General features: G+C 32.5%; 2 protein-coding genes across 3 annotated transcripts; one reads left to right on the top strand and one right to left on the bottom strand.

Moving 5' to 3' along the window:
- The first annotated feature begins 3056 nt into the window (after positions 1-3056).
- LOC135642689 (anthranilate O-methyltransferase 1-like) lies at positions 3057-13762 on the top strand. Of its 2 annotated transcripts, none has more exons than XM_065159035.1 (3): positions 3057-3504; positions 3767-4030; positions 13023-13457. In XM_065159035.1, exons 1-3 carry the CDS (start codon positions 3112-3114, stop codon positions 13314-13316), a joined length of 951 nt encoding a protein of 316 aa, XP_065015107.1. In that variant the 5' UTR covers positions 3057-3111; the 3' UTR covers positions 13317-13457. The 2 variants fall into 2 exon arrangements, with proteins under 2 accessions (XP_065015107.1, XP_065015108.1); XM_065159036.1 differs by lacking the exon at positions 13023-13457 and adding an exon at positions 13614-13762 and having other exon boundaries at positions 3059-3504.
- LOC103992373 (anthranilate O-methyltransferase 1-like) lies at positions 13441-19512 on the bottom strand. Its single transcript, XM_065159034.1, has 4 exons — positions 19368-19512; positions 18862-19269; positions 18333-18596; positions 13441-14020 (listed from the first exon to the last, which is right to left on the bottom strand). The coding sequence occupies exons 1-4, from the start codon at positions 19446-19448 to the stop codon at positions 13658-13660; spliced, it is 1116 nt and encodes a 371-aa protein (XP_065015106.1). The 5' UTR covers positions 19449-19512; the 3' UTR covers positions 13441-13657.
- Between the last annotated feature and the right edge of the window lie 1758 nt (positions 19513-21270).

The following is a 21270-nucleotide window of genomic DNA, read 5'->3' as shown; positions in this document are numbered from 1 at the left end:
GATGCACAAAGTGCCATAGCAAGGATTCAAAAGGAGTCTGAATACACACCACCAAGCTTACCGGTGGGTGTTTAACTGTATTTAGATGACCAATATATTGGATAAGTAGTAGAAATATTGAATTGTATGAAGTTTTATATCAGGACATGTTGGATCACTGCCGCGACAGACCGAATTGTTCTTCAAAAAATTTGTTGAAGTTTCAGAGAAAGGTGCCGACTCTTTTGTTAAGCTGTTCAATTACTACACTCTTCTTCTAGAATTAGAAGTAATTCTAATTCTATTTTTTGTTTCTTTAAAGTAGAAACACTAAATTGTGTTGTAATCGTGGACATTTTGATCGAGTTGCTTAAGCTGAACACTGAGACTGCAGTTTGCTTACTAAGAACTGAACCTTCCTGTATCAGTTTGTCGATGATGATGGCAAGTGCTACTTGGAGATCAATTACAGCTTTGACATACGTAGGGAATGGCCATCAACTGGATGAGAATGCTAATTCAGCAGCTTTGAACAAAAATCTGAGAAAATTACAGAAAGAAAAGGCTAAATAACTCATGAGGGAGAATTATCCATCAGTGTGCTTAGTGTACTCTTCTTTATCCTCGTCTTCTGTGATCTCTTGTTTCATTTCCAATGCCAATGTGCAATTCCATTGCATCTGAAGGAACCCATTCCATTGTTTCAACATCATTTCCTTTCTGTGAGATTCAATCATCTGTATATTATTATTAGTTAATTGGTTTCTTCAGTGTGTTGATACATGCATGCCAGTTTTCTGTAGTGTTAGCCATCTTGGTTGGTTCTCATTAATTAAGTGCCTCTCTTTCATTTATTTTATGATGATGATGACATTGTGGTTATATATCATCAGGAGGGATCACTTATTTCATAATGAAGATTTTGATATCTAAAGACTCAGAATTCATTCACCTCTCTTTTTCCTAATTAAGCTGTAATTTATTGCACCTCTTGTTGGAGGTTGTCATCTTATATCAGGTCATTTCAAACTTAGTTCGAAATAATATCCTACAAGTGAGATAGAAAAAGAAGAAATATCCAAAGTACCTTACTCATCTGCAGTAGATAGTTTGATGTATGCTGTAGTTTGTACTATGCCAGATATAGCTCATACAGTTGGAGTTGTCAGTCGATTTCTCTCTAATCCTAGAAAGGAACATTGGGCAGCAGTGAAATGAATATTAAGATATCTAAGAGATACTTTCAGGTTGTGTTTATATTTTAACAGTGATGAACCTGTGCTAGAAGGGTACACAGATGTAGATATGGTAGGTAATACTGATTCCAAGAAGTCCACTTCAGGGTTCTTGATGATATTTGTAGGGGGAGCAATCTCTTAGCAATCAAAGTTACAGAATTGTATTGCTCTATCAATCACATAAGCATAATACATAGCAATTACTGAAGCTTGCAAGGAAGCTTTAAGGAGAAAACATTTCTACAGGAATTGAGCTTGAAACAGGAAGGATGTACTATTTACTGTGATAGTCAGAGCACTATTCACCTCTCTAAGAATTCAACATATCATTCTAGATCCAAACATATTGATATGAGATATCATTGAATTCGTGATGTGCTTGAGATGAAAGAATTACAGTTGGAAAAAGTGTATACCAATGAGAATGGTTCAGATATGTTGACAAAGTTTTTGCCTAAGGAGAAGCTTGAAGCATGTAGGTGAAGAGCGGACTTAGTACAGCCCACCATATGAGTTAGAAGGGTAGAATTATTGGGTTCAACCTATATGTGGGCTTAGATAATTAGGCCTTTTGAGCCCAAAGGTGAGAGAGAGAGAGAGAGAGAGAGAGCGAGCAGCGAGCTCGTGCAACGCATGCAGTAGTGGCGATGCGCAGAGAGAGGAAAGAGAGAGGGAGAAAAACTAGAGAGAAAGATTAGGATATTGAGTTTTCTACTTGACGATCAGTGGCCAAACGTTGTCAGTTTTGACCCAAATTTTATACGGAGAATCCTTGCAATAAACTTTACAATTCTAATAGTGTTGATCTATGATTTACCCTCTCTGAGGTACTTTTCTGCTATACCCATTTTTATGAGATATAGAATTCTCTTTTGATGAGATCCATCTATATGATGAAGATATGCTATTCTTGAGCTAAGATCTATATTCTTGATTTTATTGTGATCCTCTGGTTATTTTAGAGAAAATTTACTGTAAACCTATTATCATTATTATTGATAGTGAAAGTTTGAGGTGGACTATGGTCTCATTGTTTTTCTTATATTTGATTTTCTATATTAAAAATTTGATCTCACTGTTGATATTTACATTTTGATATCAAATTAATATTTTGACGAGTAACTCATTTTTTTATTAAAAAAAGGAAAAGAATTATTAATCTTATCATTTTTCTTTTTGGCTAAAGTTTTCTCGACCTCCCTCGAGAAAACTGTACAGAAGGGCAATCTGTACCTTCCATCACAGGTCAAATTAAAGGGGATGCGAAGTAGTGATGAGAGCGTGTTCCCGTTTCTTTCCTAGCTATTAAGATGCCAACGAAGACTGATAACGACGAAGCAGGAGCACAGCTGAAACACGAGGAGATGATGTGTTTCTCTGAAGCTGTCTTGGTGGTGTACCTCCATGCATTCATTTACTATCGTCCAGCCATGCCACCGTCTCCTTTAACTTAGTGCGGACAGTGACATACAAACAACCTTCTTGGTGGTACCTTCGTTCATTCATTTACTATTTTCCATCTCCTTTGACTTTGTTAATATTGTCACAGAAAATGGTGTTATTGCTTTCTATGTATTCTCCGAAGCATGTTACAGTTTCTGCACAACCACAGTGGTCCGGTCCTTCTTATAGGCTATTTATAATCATGGTGCTCGGAACTTGGTTTTCAAAGGGAGAGAGAGAGAGAGAGAGAGAGAGAGATGGGCAAGAGGATAGAAGGAATCCTTCACATGGTCGGAGGAGCTGGGGATACCAGCTACGCCTCCAATTCTAAGTTTCCGGTAGTGTTGAACACCCCAACTGTTTGCATGAACTTAAACAACTTACACTTGCGTAGGCGTCAGCATATCTGATCATTGGTTTGCTAACTGCGTCCCAGGAGAAGGTACTTCACATGGCGAAGCCAATACTGGAGGAGGCAATAGGAGGGGTTTACATGTCGCTGCTCCCCGAGAGGATGGCGGTGGTCGACTTAGGTTGTTCCTCGGGCCCTAACACTTTGGAGGTGGTCTCCGAGGTGCTCGACGTGATTGGCAAGCTACGGCGGAGCCTGGGACGCCAGGAGATGCCGGAGATCCTGTTCTTCTTGAATGACCTCCCGGGGAATGACTTCAATCACGTCTTCCGGTCTCTGGGAGATTACAAGAGGAAGGTCGAGGAGGAGAAGGGGAATCTGCTGGTGCCATACTACGTCGTGGGAGTTCCAGGCTCCTTCTACGGCAGGCTTTTCCCTTGTCAAAGTGTCCACTTCTTCAACGCTTCCTGTTGTCTCAACTGGCTCTCTCAGGTTGCCTTCCTCTTAATAAATGACAATTGCTAAACTATTATTATCTGAATTCTACTTGTTTTCTTTGTTTTTTTCTTAAAGCGGCTATGATTGCTACGGTTAATTAACTACCGATAACTAAACAAATTCTCTGAAATGCTCAGTCAGTTCATCAGCATGGTTAACCTCATAACGAAAAGGAAGACTGCTTGAAACTTCACACAAAACATATGTTACTTTTTGTTTGCTAAGGCAAACTTACTTTTAATTCTGAAAATATCAGGTTCCTGAAGGTGAACAGGGAGTTCTACTCAACAATAAGAACATCTATGTTGCAGAGACAAGCCCACTGGACGTTGTGAAAGCATATCAAGACCAACGCCAAAGAGACTTGTCAGAGTTCCTTCGGTGCCGTCATGCAGAACTAAGCTACGGAGCAAGAATGGTATTGTCATTTGTAGGAAGGAAACGGAGTTATCCACCCTGGGGAGACATGGGATACCTTTTCGGCCTGTTAGCCGAAGCCCTGAGTGCTTTGGTGTCACAGGTACCTTTCTCTTCTTTTCTTCTTCTTCACGTAGTTGTTAGTATCCTTCCTAGATTCATGTTTATTGCATGGTCTACTCTTCTTTATCTTACAGCAAAGTTGAATATGGTAAAACACAAAAAGGAATAAAAGAATTAAAAAGATTAAACCAAATGGTTTCATTTCAGGAGAGATATTTATAGTGGCTTTTCTGCATAACTTTAGGAAGAAACGAAAAAAAATAGTAAACGGAACCAAGAGTATTTTAAATACCTAGTGTTTTGGATTAACACATATTTATATGGACTAAAAGATATAGTATAAGTACTTTTAAAATAATAAAAAAATCTATCATATGTCAATAAATTATTTCACCCTAGTCTATTTATTTAAATCTAATTTTTTATGTTTTATTTTATCTTATTCTAATTATATGAATTAATCTTAACACACTCTCTTAATTCAAATAGTTGTAACTAAAAATTATCTTCGGAATAATTTTTTTCTTTCCCCAAAGCTTTTACAAAGATATTGACAAACTAGTCTTTGGTGTTGAATCCATCGTTTTTGCATCTTTAACTTTCTTCAGAGTTTTTACTTTCCTCGTAAAACTTGTTAGAACCACTATTGTCTTTTAATGCTTAAGACTTCTTAGTTTGTTACCCTTTTGAATATTCATCATTGAAACTTTCTTCAGAGTTATCATCCTCATCTTCATCATTGCTGATGCTCTCCTTTTTTATAACCTTTATAATTGGTTTATCAATAGTAGATAGAATAGAATATGAAACTTTTCATTTCTTGAATTATGACTCATCATTGCTTTCATTAGAATTTTCATCAATTTTAGTCTTATTTTGAGGCATCTTCTTATCAGTTTGAATTTTATAGGATTCATCACATGAGATAGTTTATATAGACTCACAAAAATTTAGATGATCATAGCTTTTATGCTATAATGTCGATTCATCAATAACATTATATAAGAAAAAATCTGAAAATAATAAGGAAAATACTTTAGTTTTTGTCATCCTCATAGTTGCTATTAATAAGGAAAATTAAATATTTTTCATCATAAAAAATAACATAATATCATTTCTCATTAATTGCCTTGTACTAATGAGATTTTATTTTGAACTAGGAATAAACATCATATCATCAATAAATTTTTTACTAGATTTGGTGTTCACATTAATTATTTATTTTTTACTAAAAGTCTTTGAAGCAAACTTTTATCCCCTCTCATATGATTACTGTATCGACTATCCAAAAACTAAATAGAATATTCTTTATCAAATATTATACAGAAAATATTTTCTTCATCCTTTTTTTCATCATTATTTTCTTATAATAGTTTGTTTAATTTTTATTCCAACAGTCCTTTTCAAGATGGCCATATTTTTCATAGTAAGAACAAAGAGGAATATTTGGATTTTTATTTTTGAACCAACAATCTTTTTCAGTATGTGTAATTTTTTTGCAACAAAAATATCGATGGATTTCTTTGTTACCTTTGTTTGGGTTCCTCTCTGACCCTTATTTAATTGATCATGACCTCTATTATTTTGATCTCTCCATTAAGATCTAACTATTGAATTTTTCTTTTTGTCATTCTTGTGATCTATCTTTATTTGAAGAGCATATTCTACAATTAAAAGGCAGCCCATTAATTCATCAATAGATAATATATTTGTATCTTTAGCTTCTTCGACACTTGGAGAAATTATATCAAATTTTGAAGATAAATTTCGTGTAACCTTTTCTACTACAATTTAATCTTTTAGATTTTTATCATAAGATCTCATTTGATTTATAATAGAAGATATTTTTTTGAAGAAATAGTAGTAAATTCAGAATCTTTCATTATATGAGTTTCGAATTCACGTCGAAGAATTTGAAGTTTTAAAATGTTTACTTTGTTTGTGCCTCCAAACATACCTTTTAATATTTTTCAGACTTCTATTGATGTTGATGCCATCATGATTCAAGGAAATAGGCAATCATCTATTGTTTATTATAACATTTAGAGGGCTTTTGCATCTTTCTGTATATTCTCATTCATATGATATTTTTTATCTTTAGCGATATTAAAATTATGTAGATCATACTTAACAAAATCATCTTTTTCCAAATTCCATAATCCTTGTAAGATGAATAAAGTTTTCATCTTAACAACCCAAAATTGACAATTATCATATTTGAAGATAGAGAGAAGTTGATTAAAAATACTTACTCTAATGCTTCGGTGTTGCTATCATATTTTTTATGATAGCAAATAATTATCATATTTTTTATCATCCTCATAGTTGCTATCGATTTTTTATTTTTTATCATAAAAAATATCATAATATCCTTTCTCATCAGTTGCCCTATACTAATGCGATTTTATTTTAAACTAAGAATAAACATCACATCATTAATAATTTTTTTTACTAAATTTGGTGTTCAAAGAAACTGGTCATTTTCCTTCCACTTAAACCTTACTATCATTTCTCGTATGCACTATAGATTTGATTGAATTATCAAATCTTTGAAACAAACTTTTATCCCATATCATATAATTACAATATCCACTATCCAAAAATAAACAAATGTAGAATATTCATCATAAGATTTTATAAAGAAAACATTTTCTTAATCTATTTTTTCATCATTATTTTTCTCATGATAATTTGTTTTGTTTTTATTCCAAAAATCTTTTTCAAGATTGTCACATTTTTATAGTAAGAATAGAGAGGAACATTTGAATTTTTATTTTTGTACTAACAAATATTTTTAGTATGTCCTTTTTTTTTACAACAAAAACATCAATGGGTTTCTTTGTTACCTTTGTTCGAGTTCCTTTGACCCTTATTTAATTGATCATAACCTCTGCTATTTTGATCTCTCCCTTGAGATCCCGCTTTTGAAATTTTCTATTAGTCATTCTTTTGATCTATTTTCATTTAAAGAACATGTTCTAAAGTTTCATCGAAAGATCGATTTACTTTTTATTCATGAATTAAAAGAGAATCCATTAATTCATCAATCGATAGTATACTTTTATCCTTTTCTTCTTCTATATCAATAGAAATCATATCAAATTTTGGAGATAAACTTCATATAACATTTTCTAGTACAGCTTGAACTTTTAGATTTTCGCCATAATCTCATTTGTTTCATAATAGAAGATATTTTTTAGAAGAAATCAATGATAGATTTGGAATCTTTCATTATAGGAGTTTCAAATTCACGTTGAAGAATTTGAAGCTTTGAAATTTTTACCTTATCTATGCCTTCAAGCACACTTTTTAATATTTTCCAAGCTTCTAATGATGTTGATGCCATCATGATTCAGAAAAATAGAGAAGTATTTATTATTTATTATAGCACATAAAGGGATTTTGCATCTTTTTATATATATTCTCATTGATCTGATATATTTGATTTTTAGTAATATTAGAATCCTGTATATCATACTTTAAAAAATTATCTTCTACCAAACTCCACAATTCTTATGAGATAAATAAAGTTTTCATTTTAACAGCCCAAAATTGTTAATTATCATATTTGAAGATAGAGAAAAGTTTATTAGGAACACTTACTCAAATGCTTATCATTTTTTTTTTCTGGATCTATTAGCCTTCTTTCTTTTCAATTGATGTACTTCTATTGATATTTTTTGAATCAAGCTTTGATACCATACTGTTGACTTTCCTGTAAAACTTCAAGAAGAAAGGAAAAAAATAATAGAAGGAACTATGAGTAATTTCAATATGTAGTATTTTGGATTGATCCAAGAACACATATTTATATTGACTAAAAGATAAAATATAAGTTTTTTAAAATAATAAAAAAATATCATACCTCAATAAATCTTTTTATCATAATCTATATATTTAAATCTAAATATTTTTTATTTATTTTATCTAATTCTAACTAATTAAATTAATCTTAACTGTTTAAATCCATCATCCTCCAATATTACCTGTTAATTAGAGATGATAGGATGTGAGAGTGGTGGAGAATCAAATATTTACATCATCACAAGTAGTAGTAGAACGGGGAAGAAAGAGGAAAATAAACAGCATTGCACCCTTTGTTGCTCATAAAAATTTAGTGGACTTAGATCGATATGGTCAGAAGCATCGCCATTGTTAGAATTAAACTTGTTCAAGTGTCATAAAAAGGTTCATTGTATCAAGTGGGAGAATTATTATATCAAGAAGAAAAAATTGATTAAAAGTCTATAGAAGGATAAGTCAAATTGGTTATTGGTTCTTGAAAGGGTTTCTTGAAAGAGAAGATTCATCTTGAATATAATTAATATAATGTATCTTTGGGGACTATATAAACCCCATATGTTGGGTCATGAGGGTAATAGAGTTTCTGAAATTGTAAAAGTATTTTTCTTGAGAGAAATATAGAAGATTGAAGCTTGTAATACTCTTCCTCTATTTGATATCTCTATCCTCTCTTCCTATCAACATCAACATTTGGTATCAGAGTCAAGTTATGGCCTCTTCCTCAAGTGTCATCCAACTCCAGATCCCTAAATTGACAAAAGAAAATTATGACATATGGTGTATCCAAATGAAGGTTCTTCTAGGCTCCCAAGATGTATGGGAGTTTGTAGAAGATGAATTTGCTGAACCAAGTCCAGCAGAAGAAGGAGCAATGAATGCAGAAGGAAGAAAACAACTCAAAGAAAGAAGGAAGAAGGAGAAAAAGGCTTTGTTCACAATCTACCAAGGCCTTGATGATACAATGTTCGAGATCATCGCTCCAGCAAATACTTCAAAGGAGGCTTAGGAAATGCTTCAAAGAGCATTCAGTGGTGTTGATAAGGTAAAGAAACTTCGTCTACAAGTTTTACGAGCCGAGTTTGAGAAATTACAACAAGGTAATTCTGAAACCATTTCTGATTACTTCTCAAAAATCATTTCTATTGTTCATCAAATGAGACGTAATGGTGAACAAGTAAATGATCAGAGAGTAATAGAAAAAATATTGAGATCTCTAGATCCGAAATTTGATTTTATTGCTATTGCGATCGAAGAATCTAAAGATTTGGAAAAAATGTCTTTAGAAAAACTTATGGGTTCCCTTCAAGTTCATGAACAAAGGATTACAAAAAGAGGAGAAGACAAAACTATAGAGCAAGCATTACAAACAAAGCTTACTCTTGAAAATAAACGAGAATCAAATTCTCAAAGAAGAAGAGGACGAGGACAAAGAGGAAGAGGAGGTAGAAATCAGACCAATCAAGAATCTCCAAACATTAAAGGTGATGGAGAAAATTCTAGCCAAAGAGGCCGAGGTTATGGTCGAGGACGTGGCCGAGGCCGTGGACATGGCAGAAACTCTAAAAGGTCTGAAATACAATGTTACGTTTGTAAAAGATATGGGCATTATTCTTATGAATGTTATTATAATCTTAATAATCAAGGTGACAAGGCAAATTTTGTTGAGGAAGAAAAGAACGTAAATCAAGTTTTATTAATGAGTTATGATAATTTAAAAGATGATCAATCTATGATATGGTATCTAGATATAAGAGCTTCAAATCATATGTGTGGCATCAAAGAGCTATTTTCAGAAATAGATACAAGTTATTCCGGGAACATTACATTTGGTAATTTGTCTCAAAGACCAGTAAGAGGCAAAGGTAAAATTCTCCTTGAACTTAATAATGGCAAGGAAGTATGTATTTCAGATATTTATTATGTTCCGGATATGAAAAATAATATTTTAAGCTTGGGACAATTACTTGAAAAAGGTTATGAAATTGAGATGAAAGATATGGCTCTCTCAATTCGTGATAAGAATAAAATACTGATATCACATGTGAAAATGACAAAGAATAGAATGTTTCCTCTTCATTTAAGTATTTTTGATCAATCAAATTGTTTTAAAGCTGATATTGAGGATATTTCTACACTTTGGCATCTTAGATATGCTCACTTAAATTTTGAGGCTTTGAAACTTCTAGAGAAGTATAATATGGTGACAGGAATGCCAAAAATTGATCGCCCAGCAAAATTGTGTGAAGTATGTGTCATGGGTAAGCAAGAAAGAAAGCCTTTCAAAGTGAGAAGGACAAAAAAAGCATGGAATCGACTTGATCTAGTGCACTCAGATGTTTGTGGCCCTATCAATCCAGTATCACTTGGAGGAAGCAAGTATTTTCTTACCTTCACTGATGATCATAGTGGAAAAACTTGGGTTTATATGTTAAAAGAAAAGAAAGAAGTTTTAAGCAAATTCAAAGAATTTAAGGATTTGGTTGAAAGACAAAGTTGTTGTAAGATTAAATGTTTAAGAACAGATAGGGGTGGTGAATATATATCAAATGAATTTGAAAGTTTTTGTAGAAATAATGAAATTCTACATCAATTCACCATGCCATACACACCTCAACAAAATGGTGTCTCAGAAAGAAAAAATAGGACTATCCTTAATATGGTCCGATGTATGTTAAAGGAAAGAAAAATTCCTAAAGAATTTTGGGGTGATGTTGTTGCTTGTGCAGTTTATTTGCTTAACAGGTTTCCGACAAAGCGAATTGGTAATGTTACACCAGAAGAAGCATGGAGCTTACAAAAACCAAGAATTGATCATTTGAGGATTTTTGGAAGTGTTGCATTTGCCAAGATACCAGAAGAAAAAAGAACAAAATTGGAGGATAAAAGTCAGAAATGCATTTTGCTAGGTTATCCAGAAAATTCCAATGGTTACAAACTCTACAATCCTATCACAAATAAAGTTGTGATGTCAAGAGATGTTGAGTTTGATGAACAACAGATTTGGAACCGGAAAAGTGATGAGCAGCATAAGAAAGCTGTAGTTTCAGAAGAAGATGATATAATACAAGCAAGCACCGAAGTTGCTTTGCCAGAATCATCACCTAGATCAGCTAGGTCACATGATTTAAGAAGTCCAATTATAAGAAGGACAAGACCGATTCAGGACCTATATGATGTGACTCGAAGAATTAATACTAACAACGATGAACTTTCTTTATTTTGTCTTTTTGTAGGATATGATCTATTAACCTTCGAAGAAGCTTATAGAGATGAAAAATGGCGACAAGCTATAAATGAAGAGATTCATGCAATTAACAAAAATAATACATGGGAGCTTACTACACTTCCAGAAGACCACCAAGCTATCGGTGTTAAGTGGATTTTCAAAACAAAAAGAAATGTAAAAGGAGAGGTGGAAAAATACAAGGCTAGATTGGTTGCAAAGGGACATAAACAACAATATGGGATTGACTATGAAGAAGTATTTACGCCAGTTGCTCGATTGGAGATAGTAAGATTACTTATCTCTCTAGCAGCTCAAATGAAATGGAAGATTTTACAAATGGATGTCAAATCAGCATTTCTTAATGGAGTTCTTGAAGAAGAGGTATATATTCAACAACCCCCTGGTTTTATTATTCAAGAACAAGAAGACAAAGTATACAAATTAAAGAGAGCTCTTTATGGGCTTAAACAAGCCCCACGAGCATGGAATTCTCGAATAGATACTTATTTTATTCAAAATGGTTTTTCTAAATGTTCACATGAACATGCTCTCTATACAAAATCTAACTCTAATGGAGATATCTTGTTTGTATGCCTGTACGTAGATGATTTAATATTTACAGGCAATAGTAGCTCCATGATTATAGATTTTAAGCACTTTATGAAAAAGGAGTTTGAGATGACCGACTTGGGCTTAATGACTTATTTCCTTGATATCGAAGTTATACAAGATAATGAAGGAATTTTTATCTCATAAGAAAATTATGCAAAGGAGGTTTTAAATAAGTTTTCCATGGAAGATTGTCATCCTACGGATATGGCACCAAGTTGACCAAGGAAGGTGAAGGTAAATACATTAATCCAACTTATTATAAAAGTCTAGTTGGATGTTTAATATATTTGACATGCACTCGACCTGATATACTATTTGGAGTTGGTTTAATAAGTAGATTTATGGAAGTTCCAAAGACATCTAATTTAAATGTCGCTAAAAGAATTTTGCGATATATCAAAGGAACAATTGGGTTGGAATGTTCTATTCAACATCTAAAAAGTTGGAGCTCATTGGATATAGTGACAGTGATTGGGCCGGAAGCTACGATGATCGGAAGAGTACAACTGGATTTGTATTTTATTTTGGTGATGCTACATTCACTTGGTCTTCAAAAAAACAATGAATCGTTGCTCTATCAAGTTGTGAAGCAGAATATATAGCAGCTTCTTCTAGTGTTTGTCATACAATTTGGTTAAAAAGATTACTCCAAGAACTTCATATGCCACAGGAGAAGTCAACCAAGATTTATGTTGATAACAAATCAGCTATTGCCTTAGCCAAGAATCCAGTCTATCATGAAAGATCGAAGCATATTGATACAAGATTTTATTTTATAAGAGATCATATCAAAAATAAAATAAAGAAGTGGAGATACATCATGTCAAAACAAGTGAACAAGTGGCTGATATACTCACAAAACCTCTTAAATTTGAAATATTTCAACAACTTCGAAGGAAACTTGACATGCTGGATGAAACAATTTTAAGAGGGGAGAATGTTGGAATTAAACTTGTTCAAGTGTCATAAAAAGGTTCATTGCATCAAGTGGGTGAATTATTACATCAAGAAGAAAAAATGGATTAAAAGTCTATAGAAGGATAAGTCAAATTGGTTATTGGTTCTTGAAAGAGTTTCTTGAAAGAGAAGATTCATCTTGAATACAATTAATATAATGTATCTTTGGGGACTATATAAACCCCATATGTTGGGTCATGAGGGTAATAGAGTTTCTGAAATTATAAAAATATTTTTCTTGAGAGAAATATAGAAGATTGAAGCTTGTAATACTCTTCCTCTATTTCATATCTCTATCCTCTCTTCCTATCAACATCAACAGCCATGTCATGCTCCGGCAGAAACAAGAAAGAGAACATAGTTTGGCACTTTAACCTTTCATACCCTACTGCTGGACAGTATCTCTTGATGGTTTGGCGACATTATTGTCCAGGGAATCATAGAGGAGGACAAACTGCTGACCTTCAATTTGCCGTATTATGCACCTTCCATGGAAGAAGTAAAGGCAGTGATCCATAGGGAAGACTTGTTTGATTTAGAACAAGCACAGATCTTTGAGGCTAATTGGGACCCGTTTGATGATTCCGCTGCATTCGACGGTATAGTAAGCGGAAAGAACGTCGCAGGAAATGTGAGAGCAGCGTTTCAACCCTTGATTGCAGAGCATTTCAGGGAAAGAACGTCCCAGTCCTTCCATGAAGGTAGCACCTCCCAACTTAAAGCTTAGATCATATTTGTATATCATTTAATGTGATCATAGACACAAGAGGATACAACAAACTAAATTGTGATAGAAAAGAAATAGATAGATATGTGTTTCTTAATAACTGAAATATCGGTACCCAATGAACTGTTAAAGATAGTCACACGATTTTATTTTATTTTCAGATAATAATAATGCAGTCTATCTCACGAAGAATATTATGGGTTTACATAAGCTCAATTATAACGTCTATTGGAAAGAATTGAACACATGCTGATAAAGAGTAATTAAATCACAAATGTTGCTCCCATGGCATTGCAGATTCACCAAGCCGCAGCACCATCCCCGTCATCCGCCTCCTTCTTCTACTTCTTCTTCAAGGAAATGACAAATACGTAGTGCTTACTTTTCTGTTGAAGGAGATGCCTGGAGACATTGGCTGCATATATAGAGAATAACTCATCCAGTATGGCATCCCCGAAATGCTCTGCAATCAAGGGTTGAAACGCTGCTCTCATATATCCTGCGACGTTCTTTCCGCTTACTATACTGTCGAATGCAGCGGAATCATCATCCGAGTCATCAAACGGGTCCCAATTAGCCTCAAAGATCTGTGCTTGTCCTAAATCAAACAGGTCTTCCCTATGGATCACTGCCTTTACTTCTTCCATGGAAAGTACATAATACGGCAAATTGAAGGTCACCAGTTTGTCCTCCTCTATGATTCCCTGGACAATAATGTCACCAAACCATCAAGAGGGTATGAAAGGTTAAAGTGCATTCCCTCCAATTTATTTCTTTGGGATTGTGTTTGCTCATTATTTATTTCTTTACACTTGAACTATGTTCTCTTTCTTGTTTCTGTTGGAGCATGACATGGCCATGCTTCTCACCAGATCGATCCAAGTCCACTAAATTTTTATGAGCAAGAAGGGTGCAATGCTGTTTATTTTCCTCTTTCTTCCCCGTTGTACTACTACTTGTGATGATGTAAATATTTGATTCTCCACCTCCCTCACATCCTATCATCTCTAATTAACAGGTAATATTGGAGGATGATGGATTTAAACTGTTAAGATTAATTTAAATAGTTAGAATTAGATAAAATTAATGAAAAAATTAGATTTAAATATATAGATTAGGATAAAAAGATTTATTGAGGTATGATATTTTTTATTATTTTAAAACACTTGTATTTTATCATTTAGTCAATATAAATATGTGCTCTTGGAACAATCCAAAATACTGCATATTGAAATTATTCATAGTTCCTTCTACTAGTCTTTTTTCTTGAAGTTTTACAAGAAACGTCAACAATATGGTATCAGAGCCTGATTCAAAGAATATCAATACAAGTAAATCAAAAGAAGGCTAATAGATCCAGAAAAAAAAAATTGACAAGCATTCGAGTAAGTGTTCCTAATCAACTTTACTCTATCTTCAAATATGATAATTAACAATTTTGGGTTGTTAAGATGAAAACTTTATTTATCTCACAAGGATTGTGGAATTTGGTAGAAGATGATTTTTTAAAGTATGATCTACATGATTCTAATATTACTAAAAATCAAAGATATCATATGAATGACAATATATACAAAAAGATGCAAATGCCCTTTACATGCTATAATAAATAATAGATAATTCTCTTTTTTCCTTAATCATGATGGTATCAACATCATTAGAAGCCTAGAAAATATTAAAAAGTGTGCTTGATGGTGTATATAAGGTAAAAATTTCAAAGCTTCAAATTCTTCAATGTGAATTTGAAACTTTTATGTTGAAAGATTCTGAATCTATCATTGATTTCTTCTAAAAAATATCTTCTATTATGAATCAAATGAGATATTATGGTGAAAATCTAAAAGATCAAGCTATAGCAGAAAATGTTATATGAAGTTTATCTCCAAAATTTGATATGATTTCTATTGATATAGAAGAAGATAATGATAAAAGTATACTATCGATTGATGAATTAATGGGCTCTCTTTTAATTCATAAACAAAAGGTAAATAGATCTTCAAATGAAACTTTAGAACATGCTCTTCAAATAAAAATAGATCAAAAAAATGATCAAAAGAAAATTTCAAAAGCTAGATCTCAAGGGAGAGATCAAAATAGTAGAGGTTATGATCAATTAAATGACGGTCAGAGGAACTCGAACGAAGATAACAAAGAAATCCATTGATATTTTTGTTGTAAAAAAAATTGGACATACTAAAAAAATTGTTGGTACAAAAATAAAAATTCAAATGTTCCTCTCTACTCTTACTATAAAAATGTGACCATCTTGAAAAAGATTGTTGGAATAAAAATCAAACAAATTATTATGAGAAAAATAATGATGAAAAAAGAGATTAAGAAAATATTTTCTTTATAATATCTTACGATGAATATTCTATATTTGTTTATTTTTGGATAGTGGATGCAGTAATCATATAAAAGGAGACAAAAGTTTGTTTTAAAGATTTGATAATTCAATCAAATATATAGTGCATATGAGAAATGATAGTAAGGTTCAAGTGGAAGGAAAAGAACCGGTTGCTATGAACACCAAATTTAGTAAAAAAATTATTAATTATGTGATGTTTATTCTTGGTTTAAAATAAAATCTCATTAGTATAGGACAACTAATAAGAAAGGATATTATGTTATTTTTATAATAAAAAATTAAAAAATTGATAGCAACTATGAGGATTATAAAAAATATGATAATTATTTGCTATCATAAAAAATATGATAGCAATATTGAAGCATTAGAGTAAGTGTTCCTAACCAACTTCTCTCCGTCTTCAAATATGATAATTATCAATTTTGGGTTGTTAAGATGAAAACTTTATTTATCACATAAGGATTATGAAATTTGGTAAAAGATGATTTTGTTAAGTATGATCTATATAATTCTAATATTACTAAATATCAAAGATATCAGATGAATGAGAATATACAGAAAGATGCAAAAGTCCTCTATATTTTACAATAAATAATAGATGATTCCCTATTTCCTTATCATGATGGCATCAACATCAATAAAAGTCCAAAAAATATTAAAAGGTGTGTTTGGAGGCATAGACAAGGTAAAAATTTTAAAGCTTCAAATTCTTCGACATGAATTTGAAACTCATATGATGAAAGATTCTGAATTTACTACTATTTCTTCTAAAAAATATCTTTTATTGTGAATCAAATGAGATCTTATGGTAAAAATCTAAAAGATTAAACTATAGTAGAAAAAGTTATACGAAGTTTATCTCCAAAACTTGATATAATTTCTACTGATGTAGAAGAAGCTAAAGATACAAATATATTATCTATCGATGAATTAATGGGTCTCCTTTTAATTCATGAACAAAAAGTAAATAGATCTTTAGATAAAATTGTAGAACATGCTCTTCAAATGAAAATAGATCACAAACGACAAAAAGAAAAATTCAAAAGTTACATCTTAATGGAGAGATCAAAATAGTAGAGGTCATGATCAATTAAATAAGGGTTAGAGAGGAACTCGAATGAAGGTAACAAAGAAACCCATCGATGTTTTTGTTGCAAAAATATTACATATATTGAAAAATATTGTTGGTTCAAAAATAAAAATCTAAATGTTCCTCTCTGCTTTTACTATAAAAATATGGCCATCCTGAAAAGGACTATTGGAATAAAAATTAAACAAACTATTATAAGAAAATAATAATGAAAAAAGGGATGAAGAAAATATTTTCTGTATAACATCTGATAAAGAATATTCTATTTAGTTTTTGGATAGTGGATACAGTAATCATATGAGAGGGGATAAAGGTTTGTTTCAAGATTTGATAATCTTAAACACCAAATCTAGTAAAAAAATTATTGATACTATGATGTTCATTCCTAGTTTAAAATAAAATCTCATTAGTATAGGGCAATTAATGAGAAAATGATATTATGTTATTTTTTATGATAAAAAAATATTTAATTTTCCTTATTAATAGCAACTATGAGGATGAAAAATGTTTAATAGCAACAAAAACTAAAGTATTTTCCTCATTATTTTCAGATTTTTTCTTACATAATGTTATTTATGAATCGACATTATAGCATAAAAGCTATGATCATCTAAATTTTTATGAATCTATATAAACTATCTCATATGACGAATTCTATAAAATTCAAACTAATAAGAAGATGCCTCAAAATAAGACTAAAATTGATGAAAATTGTAATGAGAGCAATGATGAATCATAATTCAAGAAGTGAAAAGTTTCAGTTCCATCTACCATTGGTAAACCTATTATAAAGACTGCAAAAAAGGAGAGTACCAGCAATGATGAAAATGAGGATGATAGCTCTAAAGAAAATTTCAATGATGAATATTCAAAAGGGCAACAAACATAGAAGTTTTAAACATCAAAAGACAATAGTGGTTCTGACAAGTTTTCTAAGGAAAGTAAGGATAAAGAACTATTGAAAACTCTAAAGAAGATTAAAGATACGAAAATGATGGATGCAACGTCGAAGACTAGTTTGTCGATATCTTCGTAAAAGCTTTGGGAAAAGAAACAAATTATTCTGAAGATAATTTTAAGTTACAACTATTTGAATTAAGAGATCGTGTTAAGATTAATTCATATAGTTAGAATTAGATTAAAAAAATATATATATAATTAGATTTAAATAAATAGATTAGGATGAAATAATTTATTTACATATGATAGATTTTTTTGATTATTTTAAAAGTACTTATACTATATCTTTTAGTCAATATAAATATGTATTCTTAGATCAATCCAAAACACTATAGATTTAAAATACTCTTGGTTCCTTTTACTATTTTTTTTATGTTTCTTCCTAAAGTTATGCAGAAAAGCCACTATAAATATCTCTCCTGAAATGAAACCATTTGGTTTAATATTTTTAATTATTTTATTCCTTTTTCTGTTTTACCATATTCAACTTTGCTGTAAGATAAAGAAGAGTAGACCATGCAATAAACATGAATCTAGGAAGGATACTAACAAGTGCGTGAAGAAGAAGAAGAAGAAGAAGAAGAGAAAGGATATTAACCTGTGACACCAAAGCACTCAGGGCTTCGGCTAACAGGCCGAAAAGGTATCCCATGTCTCCGGAGGGTGGATAACTCCCTTTCCTTCCTAGATATGACAATACCATTCTTGCTCCGTAGCTTAGTTCTGCATGACGGCACCGAAGGAACTCTGACAAGTCTCTTTCGTGTTGGTCTCGGTATGCTTTCACAACTTCCAGTGGGCTTGTCTCCGCAATGTAGATGTTCTTATTGTTGAGTAGAACTCCCTGTTCACCTTCAGGAACCTGATATTTTCAGAATTAAAATTAAGTTTGCCTTAGCAAACGAAAGTAACATGTGTTTTGTATGATGTTTCAAGCAGTCTTCCATTTCTTTATGAGGTTAACCATGCATGTTGATGAAGTGAGTTAGCATTTCAGATAATTTATTTGGCTATTAGTAGTCAATTAACTGTAGCAATCATAGCCACTTTAAGAAAAAAACAAAGAAAACAAGTAGAATTCAGATAATAATAGTTTAGCAATTGTCATTTATTAAGAGGAAGGCAACCTGAGAGAGCCAGTTGAGACAACAGGAAGCGTTGAAGAAGTGGACACTTTGACAAGGGAAAAGCCTGCCGTAGAAGGAGCCTGGAACTCCCACGACGTAGTATGGCACCAGCAGCTTCCCCTTCTCCTCCTCGACCTTCCTCTTGTAATCTCCCAGAGACCGGAAGACGTGATTGAAGTCATTCCCCGGGAGGTCATTCAAGAAGAACAGGATCTCCGGCATCTCCTGGCGTCCCAGGCTCCGCCGTAGCTTGCCAATCACGTCGAGCACCTCGGAGACCACCTCCAAAGTGTTAGGGCCCGAGGAACAACCTAAGTCGACCACCGCCATCCTCTCGGGGAGCAGCGACATGTAAACCCCTCCTATTGCCTCCTCCAGTATTGGCTTCTCCATGTGAAGTACCTTCTCCTGGGACGCAGTTAGCAAACCAATGATCAGATATGCTGACGCCTACGCAAGTGTAAGTTGTTTAAGTTCATGCAAACAGTTGGGGTGTTCAACACTACCGGAAACTTAGAATTGGAGGCGTAGCTGGTATCCCCAGCTCCTCCGACCATGTGAAGGATTCCTTCTATCCTCTTGCCCATCTCTCTCTCTCTCTCTCTCTCACTCTCTCTCTCTTTGAAAACCAAGTTCCGAGCACAATGATTATAAATAGCCTATAAGAAGGACCGGACCACTGTGGTTGTGCAGAAACTGTAACTTGCTTCGGAGAATACATAGACAGCAAAAACACCATTTTCTGTGACAGTATTAACTAAGTCAAAGGAGATGGAAAATAGTAAATGAATGAACGAAGGTACCACCAAGAAGGTTGTTTGTATGTCACTGTCCGCACTAAGTTAAAGGAGACGGTGGCATGGCTGGACGATAGTAAATGAATGCATGGAGGTACCACCAAGACTGCTTCAGAGAAACACATCATCTCCTCGTGTTTCAGCTGTGCTCTGCTTCGTCGTTATCAGTCTTCGTTGGCATCTTAATAGCTAGGAAAGAAACGGGAACACGCTCTCATCACTACTTCGCATCCCCTTTAATTTGACCTGTGATGGAAGGTACAGATTGCCCTTCTGTACAGTTTTCTCGAGGGAGGTCGAGAAAACTTTAGCCAAAAAGAAAAATGATAAGATTAATAATAAAAAAATATATCAAAAATTAACGTAATAATATGGTTCGATAACTCTATTAATGCAAGAAATTATTTTTTCTTCGATTAACCCAAACTCAAGCCTAAAATCACTTGCACACCCTCTCACTTGTTTTTTCAACCCTCTATATATTTATTAGAGAAAAACCCCTATAAGCATCGAGTATCTTATTTCTCTTTCTCTCATCAAAATCTTGAGACTAAATATATATTTATAAGAATAAATTTTAATTCTTTAACAATTATTCCTAGTCTCTAATCTAAATTATAATCCTAATCCATCAAGAAATTTAAATTTAATTAAAACTCCTCCCAAGCAGTTAAAACCTAATTACAACTCCTAGAATACTTTCAACCCTAATAATTCCTACCTTGGTGAGTATTTTTTTACTTTTTGCCTTATATACAAAACTGAACCATTGGCTTAAAAGAATTACCCACATCTATATGAACTGAATTGGTTCATGATCCAACACCTAATTTCAACGAACCAGTTAATGAATCCTCTATAGCTGCACCAAGTCAATGATACTAGACATTCATCTCACTATCTTATCATTATTGGATTTTTTTTTTCTTATAATTATCTACATCCTAAAAGTCATAAATATGATCATTTATTTTTTGCATTGCAAATGAAACTTATTGTTATATGTACTTATCATCTCCTATACATATAATTTATTTTCAGCACTTTGATATTTTTACTTTTTTTTTTATTTCCATACAATACAACCCTTAATACAATCTTTCAATCAGTAGCGCCATGAAACCCTTAGTACACCATCGCTACAACTCCCTACCTATGATTAATAGTATTAACAATAAAAAAGAAAGCTCATAAGATTAATAATAAAAAGGAAAACCAAAGAAAACCCATAAAATTAATAATAAAAAATATACTTAGAAAGTCGACAAAAGATATAGACAACTCCCTACTTATGTCTATGGAAACGAGAAAAATTAGTGCAAGGGATCACTCTCGCTTGAGTTAATCCAAACCCAAACCAAAAACCCTTAGTATATATACTCTCTCACATAAATAAGAAAAAAAAATTCTTAACATTTTTAAGAATAAATACTCAAAATAATTCATAAAAATCTTATGACTCAGTATATATTTATAAGAATTAATCACCATAACTATACTTGTACCAATCACTAATTCAAATTCTAATCTTAATCTATCAAAATATTTAAATTTAAGTAAGATAAATTTATTTGTATAGAGTGGTGGCCAATGTCAACACCAAATCATCAGT

Source organism: Musa acuminata, chromosome BXJ3-7 (genome assembly GCF_036884655.1).
Source record: "Musa acuminata AAA Group cultivar baxijiao chromosome BXJ3-7, Cavendish_Baxijiao_AAA, whole genome shotgun sequence".
Lineage (NCBI taxonomy): Eukaryota > Viridiplantae > Streptophyta > Magnoliopsida > Zingiberales > Musaceae > Musa > Musa acuminata.
The sequence above is the reverse complement of the archived record's forward strand: the minus strand, read 5'-3'. Positions and strand labels throughout refer to the sequence as shown.